Source organism: Apis dorsata, unplaced genomic scaffold (assembly GCF_000469605.1).
Source record: "Apis dorsata unplaced genomic scaffold, Apis dorsata 1.3 scaffold_667, whole genome shotgun sequence".
NCBI lineage: Eukaryota > Metazoa > Arthropoda > Insecta > Hymenoptera > Apidae > Apis > Apis dorsata.
Genome location: NW_006263852.1, coordinates 270,328 through 283,026, shown reverse-complemented (window position 1 = coordinate 283,026; position 12,699 = coordinate 270,328). Strand labels below are relative to the sequence as shown.

At 21.0% G+C, this 12,699-nt stretch overlaps 1 protein-coding gene across 2 annotated transcripts in view; it reads left to right on the top strand.

The window, feature by feature from the left end:
* The first annotated feature begins 928 nt into the window (after positions 1–928).
* Positions 929–12,699, top strand: part of LOC102673260 (sphingosine kinase 2) — a 24,300-nt gene continuing 12,529 nt past the window's right edge. Inside the window, exon 1 of one of the 2 annotated variants that reach the window (XR_004151398.1) lies at positions 929–1,988. Coding sequence is in view for 1 of the 2 variants with exons in the window: in XM_006622144.2 (XP_006622207.1) it covers positions 1,436–1,988 (553 nt within the window). In the remaining variant the exon portion in view is untranslated. The remainder of the gene's footprint in view (positions 1,989–12,699) is intronic. The other variant, XM_006622144.2, reaches the window with a different exon arrangement.

The following is a 12,699-nucleotide window of genomic DNA, read 5'->3' as shown; positions in this document are numbered from 1 at the left end:
AAGATAAAAAAAAAAAAAATAAATTTTAAAAATTATCATACATAATTATTTGAAAAAAAAAAAATATATATATATATATTTATATGTAAGTTATAATAATATATATAATATATAATGTATAATATATTATTTAAATATTATGCTTTATTTATAAAAATTAATTTATATAAATAATATTTTTTAATATCTTTTTAATATATTAATAAATCATTTTATTATTAATAATTATTATCAAAATACAATTTTTAATTATATATTATATATAATTTTGACTTTATTAATATTATTTTAACAAAAACAAATTTATTTGTAGAAAAAATATAAATTCCATTTAATAAAATCATATATATATAATAATACATATTATGCTTCTATTATGATATAAAAAATAATTATGAGTTTGCTAATTGATTCTCATATATATTTATAATTCATATAAAATATATAAAAAATTCTATTAATTTTCGTATTAGATTTATAATATTGTTAATTTATTTATAATTCAACATAATAATATTTAAAGATACACAATCAGAACTTGTTTGTTTTATTTTTATTAATATTTACTAACATTACCAAAACTTCATGTTATACGCATATATGAAAAAATGAAAATTAATAAAGTAAAAAAAAAAATCAATTAATTCTAATTCTAACTAGTAAATTCTATTAACGAATTCGAATTATTTTTTGAAATTTTTAAAAATATTTTAATAAAAAATTATATTTATACACACACATATATACACATACACACATATTATATAACTTATATATATATATATACATATGTGTATATATATATATATAAAATTCATTTTCATATTTTTTTACATTACGAAAAGTATGTTTATAGTAAAGTACAGTTTTTTCACACAAGATAGCGCTGATGGTGTTCCAGCAATTGGTCTGTCTGGTCTCAAGTTTCACATAAACAGTATATACCGTGACTTCGGTGTGTTCGAAACAGTTCAATGTTTGAATGCGTACAAGTACAGAAGTAACCAAAGTAGTGGTGAAATAATTTTTTTTAATTGTACGTCAATATAACAGAATTCTTTCGATTACCATAAATGGTTCAGAAAAAATTTCAATACATGCGAATATGACTTAAATATCTTTTGCAAAACAAATCCTTTAATAAGGATAATGTCAGAAATAAATTAGTCGGAAAATGCACGTGTTCCGTTAAATTCGTAACACGACAGGTTGAATAATCAAATGACAAAGAAATGCTTGATAAAATGATAAAAACAGTGAGTAAAAATTAAGTCAATTGAACGATTATCAATACTCTTCCTTAAATGGAATCATATGAAGCAACAATATTTTGCAGTGGCAGAAAAAAGAACTTTATCAAAGTGTTTATTAAGTGCCTTAATTATGATAATGATCTTATGGGACGATTATCAGTGTGATTTATGTTTATTATTGAATGAAAGACAGTGATCAGCGTGTCATGGAGGACAGTGGTCAAGTACATTCTACTCTTCTCGAAGAAACCTTTTATGTTACGTCCAAAAAAAACACTTACTATAAGGTGAGACTAACAGAAAAGGGCCTTAGCCTAGAGAAAGACAATAATGGTACGACGAAGGTTGAAACGATCATTCTAAACGACATAATAGGGTGTAGATGTATGCGTTCGAAACGTAAAAGCGCGGGAAGCTGTGTTTGTGGGCCAGGTACTTCGAGATCTCAATTCAAGCTAGTCGAGTCTGCAGAAGCATATCAATGTTATGATGAGTTCGATACCTCGGCCTATCTTTATATCTATGCTTACACATTGAAGAAAGCACGTATGAAAGGTGTCAAGAGACGAGAAAGGACGACGATCACGCTACGATTCCGCAGTTTTGACAAATATGAAGATAATCTACGAGAAGCAAGCAGGTGGCGATTAGCTATAAAATGTCTCATTGTTGGTGTGCCTGTGCCTAAAAGTTTTATGAGTCCGAGCCACGAGAATCTTGAATCGTTGATTAGTGGTGAGTTCAACTTTTTTCTTTTTTTATTGTAATCAGATGATCACAATTGGACAAATTGCACAATCCATCGATTATGTTTTATTCCTTTTTCTAATAATACGAAATATTACGAAATGTATAAAATACGATATTAGGTAATAAATACTAAACGTTATGAAAAAATAAATATGAAAAAAATTTATTAAAATTTCATTTTTTTATTGAAAAATTATATCTTTATCATGCAACATATAAATAATAAAAAAATATATGATAAAAATATGATATATATATGATAAAAATATTATATTAAAATATGTCATGTCATATATTTATATAATATTAATGTAAGCAGGCTAAATGACAATAATTCTTTATTTGAATATGCCTAAGTAATGTGTATTTAAAATGTGAAATGTTTTAATTTACACATCGCTATTTTTAGTAAGTTAAAATCATATATTAATGAAGTAAATTTAAAAAAATATCTTTATACGTGTATATATATCTTTTCATTTATGATTTTTTTGTATCATTTTTTCTTTCTGAAAGTTTATTATTTTTTTAATAAAAAATTATATAATTTTTCACTGATATTAAAATAAATAAAAAATTTGTCGTATTGTATATTATATATGAATTTTCATAATGCTAAAATTCAAGAGAAACGATTGCATGACTAAAAGAAATCACGGAAAGTCTCCTTAATTATACATTGAGAAATATTAATATATAAGAAAAGTTTATGTTTCTTCCATTAAAGTTTTTAAAAGAAATTTAAAAGAATTTTAAAATTTATATATATTATTAGTATTATTTATAATTATTTATAAAAAATGAAATTTTTATATATATTCGTTTTATAAATAATAAATATTTTAAATTAAAAAATTTTTATTTCAAATTTAATTAATCTCGTTTATTTAGAATTTAATCTTTATTTCAAATCGATTGAAAAAATTAAAAATTGAAAAAAATTAAATTCACATTATCTTTAATTTCTTAATCGAATAAAAAATACTTTCAATGAAAAATTTTTATTGAAAAAAGAGAAAGAAAGGATATATTCGTTCATGTTTCATTATTATCATAATTAAATGAAAATAAAAAATTCATATTATGTACATGTATTTTTCTGTATTTGTTTTAACATTTGCATATATTTCTGAAACATAAAAGATATATTACAACATTGAAAATACGTTGCATTGCTAAAAAATTATTTGCATCTCGGAAAATTAAAAAAACTAGTGAATAATTAGATTCAAAGTAATTTAAACATTCAAATAAACATGAAATCATCAATCAACACATTAAAAATAATATAAAGTCAAAAATTAATATTTAAAAAAAAATTTATGTCAGAAATTTTTTGTTTTGTTTTGTTTTTAGAAGATTAAATATTCTAATTATATCGAGAAATATATGTAAATATTTTATAGTTATAACTGCAATTAAATATAATTACTCAATCTTTTTATCATTAATTTATTTCATAATCATAGAAATTATCTATTAGAATCATCGATTAGAATTAAAATAAATATAAAAATCTTGTTTTCATGAATAAAATATAAATTTTTAAAAGAACAGTTTTTAAAATATAAGTTTCTAAAATAATTTTTAAAAAATTAATTTTCAATTATTTTAAATTATTCGAATATTATTTTTTTACAATAGAACTTTTAATTTAGAAAAACATAAATATATTCTTTATTACTAAATTATAATCATTGTAAAAAAAAATTGTTTCTTCTTTTTTTTTCTAATCTTTACAAATATTGCTTTTTTATATTTCTTATATTTCTTCTTCTTTTTGAAATATTATACAATGAAGAACAATGTAGTTACTTATATAATCTTTTGATTTTTTCTTTATAGACATTTCACATTGCAGTTAAGCAATGCAGAAAAATCATTATTCTCCGTTTCCGAGTCATAATTCTTGAACAATTTAAACTTCTTTTCTTCTTAGTTCAAACTTTTCGAATATCATTCTCGTATTGTATTTTCGAAATATCGGTCAACACATTCTCACAAAAGTTTTCTAATCTATCTAATACTTCATTCTTATCTTTATTAAAGATTATTCACTTGACAAAAAGCATTTGATAAAGCGTACTTTGATAAATTGTTTTTATGTGTTTATTCCTGAGATATAAATATATTATATCGCTAATGATTCAATAATAGTAGTGTTAGTAAATACAGAAAATATATAAATTAGCAGTATGATTCAGAAATATTCTTTTTTTTTTTTTCTTTTTTTCCTTTTACATACTTCAGGGATTTATCATTAAAATTTCAATCTTTCTTGAAAGGAAAAATTATCATTCTTGTTAGGAATAAAAATTGAAATTTATTGTTATATATTTTTTTAACATTTTTTTTTTAATTATTGAATATTTTTGAAAATTGCTAAATGTTTGCTAATAATTGCTAAATTGCTAAATTGCTAAACATAGATGTTAAATAATTGATATTAGAAATAATGAAACAAGTTAATAATATAACATATAACAGATATAAAGAGAAAATCAATCATTTAAAGATATCTTATTTATATAATTCATCTATATTAAAATATTATTATTAAGATAATGTTAGGTAAATGTTTATTTTAAAATATTTAAATACTATATATTATTTCATTATAGAAGCAAAAACTTATGCCGTCATTATATATTTTTTATTATTATCTTTTTATTTTTATATAAAAATTATTTTGAAATTATAAATTTAAATTATAATATTTTTTAATTATGATATTAATTTTAAATTAATTATCATAATTAAGGAATAATAAAATCATTAGATAAATAATTCATTAGATATCGTTAAAATATTTTTTAATATCTTTGTGCAATGATAAGATCATAAAAAAAATGAAACATGTTAATGCATTTATTATTATGTAATTAAATAATTATTATATTGATACTGATATTTTTTTATTAAATATCGATATTTTTCATTCGACAATTTCAATCATTATAGTTATATAAAATTATGTAACAATATGATAGTAATAAGCGTTGCGCGTGAATTATAATCTTGAAAAGCACAGTTTTAAACGAGGTAATATTAAATAATGTCATTATGATCTTCTAGATGTACATAATATTCTTACTACAGTTTCGTTTAACATCTCATTTCTTCTCATTAATTCATTTTTGTTATTTTATTTGTTTTCTATTTTATTGTACATATTTAATATAATTTTTTTTCATAATTAATAAATTAAAATATTAAATTAAAATAATATAAATTTTTCTTTTATTATTAATACTTTCTGAACTTTTAAATTATTTGTCTTCAGTTATTGTATTTTAATTATTGTACATTTATAATGAACATATTATTTATATTCGTTTGTGAAAATCAAAATTTCAAGAATTCCAGATAATATTTCAATTATTAAAAGCGTTATCGTTTATTTTCATGGCTAACTGAATTATATACAATTGTAATTTCATTTTTTATTGGCGTATATATTCATAACGTTCTAAGAATACTTGATAGAATAATACATGGAAAAAACTATCTTATAAAAATTATCAATAAATTAATTTATCTTAATAATTTATTAACATATTAATTATATATAAGTTGCAACATTATATAGAATTTTATAATATATATATGTATTTCTACACTTTTTTATAGTTCTCATAACATATATTCAAAATATGTTCAAGTTACGAGCAGTAATTCAAAATATGATATATTTATTTTATGTTCATTTTACATCATTAAATGTTAAAAATTTGAAATATGACTCAGAAAAATTTGAAATTTATATAACAAATAACAAAATTAAAAAATTCAAGAGAATATATAAAATTTTGTTTATAATAATTATCTTTTAAAAAACTTTAAATTTTTTTTTTAAATTTTATGCTTTCAACTTATTATAATTCAATATCTAAAATTTTTTTCGAATGTTATCTATATATGCATTTTAATCAATATCCATAATCCATAATCAATACGTATATAAACAAAATATAAAAGAACGAAATATTATTGTTTCCAATACCTGAGATTTATCAATTTTCTGATTGATAAACATTTTGTCAATTGTAATCTATATCAAATTCCATTGTTTAATATCTCAAGAGGGATTTGTTAAATATTTTTAATGTTTGTAATACGATTCATTTTGAATTCATGTAACATTTATTCATCTATTCGAGAGAGAAAACTTTTAATTGTATAGATTTTGTATGACAATTTGCTTTGGAATTTATTCATACATTGGAACAGGTGTAAATTTAATGTAAAATATAAAATATAGAAATACAGTTTTCTAAAAAATGAAAAAATTAAATAATCGTAAAAGATATAAAGAAATATTATTTAATTTCATATAATATTATTTAATAACTATATAAATCTATTAATTATTTTAATATAGTCAATATTTATTATACGATCTTATATATTGAATAACAATATATATTTAAGTAAAAGTTGATGTGTCTTTTTATATCAGCAAATACTTAAAAAGTACTATGTGTTAAAAATCGAGTTACTATTTATGTAATATCCTAAAATTAATAATTTTGTTTAAAAAAAATATCCAATTAATTATAAAATTTATAATTTTCATTAAATATTGAAATTTTAATAAAAGTAGAAGTTTTAAGATTTTTGAGCTGAACATATATATTTATGTACTATTTTTTTTAATTAAATTCCTACTTTTAGAGAAGGAACTGAAAGAAATTCTTATTCACGAAGTAATAGAAAATTGATTAAAATGTTAAACTATTATTTATTATTAATAATTGTTAAATTATTATTTATGTTAAATTGTTAAATTTTAAAATATATACAATCAAAATTTAAAATAATATATTTATGATTGATATTAAGAAAATAAAAAAAAATTATGAATGTTTAAAAAACATTATTTACATAAGTAGAATTTATAAAAATTCATAATGTTAATAAATATTTTTTTTTTCCTTTGTCGGAAAAAGAATATATAAGTACATGAAAATATAAGTAGAAATACATATATTTGCCATTTGTTTTTATGTTTATCTATCCTTTTTACGTATATCTTGATAAATCATTATTTCGCGAAATGTTATTTTAAGTAATTAGTATTTACTGATAATTGTTGTTCGAGCCATGATATTACGAGTATTGCAGTATACCTTGGTGCATTAAATACTCGTTTCCAATTGCATAACATAGTTGAAGCATCATGTAATCATATATGTTACAATGTATTTCAAATGAAAATACATTTTTATGTATTAAACAATAGATTAAATCTTGGATGAAAAAATTCAACTTATCAATGCTATAATTATTATATATTTGATTTTTTTATTTGAATGATTATATGAATATCATATATAATAATTCAAAATTAATTATTATAAATATAAATATTGAATATTTAATCATGATAAATAAAAGATTTTTTTCAAAAAATATATATTATATATTCAATGAATTTAAGTATAGAACAAGTAATTTATTAACCTGCTATAAGATTATTACTATTCAGAGTTTCAAAGGTAACCAATTCCAAGATATTGTTGCATCAGTGCCAAAACTTTGTCTCTTTAATAACACTGCCAACCTGTGGAATAGTGAGAATTATGTGACTAATAAATCGATTCTCTCTCTTACATTTCAGATTTCTTTTACGCATTTCTTTATATTATATTATTCAATAAAAGATATTTTAATAAAAAAATCAATTTTATAAAGTAGCATTCTTAATTATTTTGATTATTTTGAAATAAAAAATTTAAATATATTCATAATAATAATTAAAGAAATAGTATCGCAAACTATTGTATATATAAATATAATTCTATATCATAAATATAATTAATATCATAAGTAGTGTCAATTACAATACTATTAACATTCCAATTTAATTGATATTATTTATAATATATTATAATTTTATTTATAATTTATATTGACACTACAATTATAAAATAGAAAGAAGTGCATAAATAATTATTAAAGTATTATAACATTTTTTAATATTAATTTAAAACAAGTTATAATATCATTTTAAATAATAATCTTATACATTTTTGTTTTATTTATATTATATAACATGAATACTTGAAAAATATTTTTAAGCAAAAATTAAAAAATTCATATCTGAATAGTCGCATAATTCAAAATTACTAAAAATTTAATATCTTTTATTTCCAAAACGAAAAAATTATCATGAATGTAGCAAAGTTAGGTGAACTTTGATATTTACAATAATTATGTTTCCAATTAATAATTCATTAATCATTTAAATCAAATATTTTTTATTTATTCGTTTAATTATATAATTGTATGTATACATATATTTGCATATATATGTATGTAGAATACTTAATATACATATAAAAAAAATTAAATTATCTTTTGAATTTTAAATGTATTTTATATATTAAAATATCGATATTAAAATCTGAAATTTTAAATTATAAAAATATAAATTTTTTTTTTTTATAAATCAAATAAATTAAATAATTAAAATTAAGGCACAATGTTTCGATCAGATTACTTATTTTAATTTCTTATTTGAAATGTCATTGTTTGAAGTGTTATTTTGAATGATCATGTCATAAAATAACGATTAAATAATAACCATATCTTTTTACGGTTAAATTAAGATACTTGCACGACGCATGCTAATGAAACAATTCAACGTTGTAACTATGACCTAATGAATGAAGGAGGTTAATTGGCATGTCAATCTATTCGTTTTTCCCTCTCTTTTTTTATTTAATATTTATCTTAAATATTTGATATATATAAAATGACTTCTCACGTTACTAACATATTCTTTCGGTGAGTAATTTACAAACAAAAGAGTTTCACAGTACTAGAATATGCATGTAGTATATTGTTTGATATTGCATGTTGCAAAACATCCTATTGTAACACGTATACGTATGAGTACAAAGTCTCTGCTAAGGTCGATTATTCACTCTTATGAGTAAATGCAACAATATACCATTATTATTTATCTATAGCAATCAGATTTTTGGCATAAGATCTAATAGTTAACTGAATTATAATTATAACATTGTTTCATTATAAAGTTTTTTAATTAATAATTATTATGAATCTTATAAATTTTTATTATTTCTATTTGCACTGATTAGATCTCTATAAATCTTTCGATACAAAATCTTACGTATAACATTAGGAAACAATCAGTTGCATTTTCACAAAGCTCTATTGATGGATAATGATGGATTTTCATCAATCAAATTATAAAAATATAAATTTTTTGAAACGAGAATTAACATAAATGGTATTTTATTATGAATTTCATCATCATTTATCTTTATCAATAAGATTACTAAATATTTTTTTTTCAGGAAATATTTTATATCGAATTATCGAATATCTTTTGTTCATTGAACAGTATGGAAACAATCATTTGATTTATTCATATTTCATCTAAAAAATAAAAGAAATTTTCTTTTCATCTTTTATACTATAAATCGATAGATCAAGTATTAAGTTTTGACAAACTGTTTTTATCTTGTTTTTATCCAGAAATTTTCATTTTACTTCGAATTAACTTACATATACATATATGTCTTTGTTGGTAATCGATATTGATTAGAAAAAAGAGATTTATCGTACATGACAATGTTCAACCAGTTTCCAAGATACATTTCCGTAAAATGATGGTTCTGCGACGGAAGTTCGAAATCTTCAAGAAGAGGTGATTTTATTTGGACTGAAATACGAAGAAAAAAATGAACTGAATTGAAAATTACACTTTTGAAAATATATATTGAAAAAAAATGTTTTTTACATCAACTTTTTTTTTTTTTCTTTTAATTCTTTTTTATCGAGAGAACGGTTGTAAAAGTTATCGATTTTTAAATGCACATTTTCGTCGCCGCTTTTTAATGCTCAGTCGTTTGTTCGTTAAAAGTCGAGGCCTCGTAATAAATACGTTGCACTATATAGCTATGAATTCCGTTTACGTCACACTCTGATTTATCGTAGATTGACGAAAATAACCGTCCACCTACTCTGCACCTCTTTTGACAAAGTCCTTTGAAATCGATGCAGTTCAATAATTCATATCAGTTTTTGGAAGTAATCTCGAGTATACATATCACGGCATTGATGCATTATCCAGCAAAGGATAAACTTCATTAAATAAGGCTAAAATTGCACATATATTTTCTATATTTATTAATAGATATAATAAAAATATGAAGAAATATAGATTGGTTTGAATATAATATATATAAGAATTCATATGTGAAATATTTAAATTTCATATCATTGTGCCATATTATTAATGTGATGAATAAATATATCAAAGAATAAATTAGTTTATCAAAAAAATTTAATAATAATATCTTTATTTTATATATTTTTCAAAGAGTTATTCACTTTTGTCGATAATAAACATCAACGTACCATTGAATTTATTCCACAAGCGTAATAGTCGTTTAGAAAGTCTAATTAACACATAACGTAAACATCATATATCCATTCTTAATTCTTATATTATGTATTATATTATGAACATGAGTATTTATATTTCTCTCACGTTCCATGTTTATATTATAATTTTTTAATTAAAGCTTTTAAGAATCTTTGTATGTATAGTACTTTGCTATATAATATTATATCAGGGTAAAACCATTATCATTTTCTTCTTATTTCATCATTTTAATTTTTTAATAAAGTTTTTGAAGATTTTCATTCGTGTAACACAATATTTCATATTATTTCTACACTTGACAGCAATATTAATTGCTGCGGATATTGTGATACATCTTATTTACAAATAACATTATATCATATTAAAATAAAACATTAAGATATAATATGATGAGCATATTTCAATATGTTAATATTTTTAATTTTGAAATATATTAAATTTTTATAAAATTTATAGTCATACATCACAGGTATATAGGTTTATTTTAAAATATACAAAATAAATTTTAAATCAGATTTATATTTTATATAATATAATATATAATTTTGTATATAATAAAAGAATATTAATCATAAACAAAATTTATATATACTTTTATGAATTCTATTTAATTTTATTAATATAATTATTAGTATAAAAAGAGATGAAATGAAAAAATATTTCACAGTATTCTTATGGAATTCTATTTTATTTGTATAAAAATAATTTTATAATTGTATAAAAATATGCGAATTTATGTGCTAAATATATCAGATAATTTTTTGCAGATATAACAATAGATATATAAATTCTCATATTGAAGTGGATTTCTTGAATTCATTAAATACATGCTTCGTTTCATATGTTTCCTAAAATCTCTCTGTAAACTTTCACTTGTCACGCATCGTTCACCCTTTAAAGGTACTCACCCCCGCAAACGAACGTATCTATAACTCGTGCGTATTACTTGAATATTCTGCACGCCCAAGCACTTGCAGAATCCTAATTTCTATACGCTACAGAGACGACAATCTTTAATATACACATATATTGTTGCAATATTGAAAACGATATTTATACATAATTTATACATAATTATGAAAATGGAAAATAAAATATTTATTTTATATTTATATTTATTTTACAAGTGATCTTCGGTTTTTTTTTAAATAAAAAATCATTTTACATTTTATATTTCTAAAATATGTACATATTTTAAATGAATATATTACCTTTATTCAAATGTTATTTATCTCTCCAGAATCCTGATAGTATTCGTAAATATCGTTTTCACAGAGGTTCATGTATTTATTTATAATATAGGCAATGATTATGAAAAATATTTGAATTTAATATTTGAGCAATTAAATAATTATAAATTTATTTTATTTTATGAAATGAAAGTAATGATTGTATTCAATGAAAGTAAATATATCCTCAAGAAAGGTTAGAAAAAGTTTTTCAGTTTTCAATTTTTTAATTATTATATTATAAAAAAATAATTTAAATTAAAATATTCGTTAAAATTTTTTTCGATACAATTTAATAATAATAATATTCGTAAATTTTTTTGATATAATTTTTAATATGTAGTTTTATCTATACTAATACTGGAATGAAATGAAATGTCGGTTCTTCGAAACATCACTCCAAGGGGTAAAAACATTTTCAGTCACTCACACTTCCTATTTTTTCCCCACCGCACGAGATATGACGTGAGAAGAAGAATAGCTTTCAAGATCCGAAATAACACTTTCGATCAGTCGTAACTTAAACTTGACCACAGTCAATGGTTCAAGATCGAGAAATGATAAAAGTTTCACAGCATCCGAATAATCTCGTTTCCAAATTGCTTCCGGAATAACGCGTTTATAGTCGCACATTTTAACTTTACTATTCTCGCGATTATTCCTCATATATCACTTTTTCGACGTATAAAAATGTTATTTTCAATCTTATCAATGACGTGGACATGGATCGGATGTGCCAAACCGCGTGTACACGAGACGGAAAGAACAATTGGGTCGAGCGTGTGTCGCGTCTTCACGTCGCCAGAAGTGTTTTGACATTTTTCTCAAGTAGCTGTGTATGTGTGTCAGCCAAATTAATACAAAATGACCCATATAATGTTGCTGATTACGGTGGTTCTACAGGACCTGATCGTTGCTAGTTCCTTGAATATTTGTTGCTTATCGAATATTTGTTGAATATCTTGAACGAAAACTTGTTATTCTTTAGATAAAATGAAGTTTGAGTTTGATAAAAGTGAAATTGATTTATCTTAAAATAAATATATAT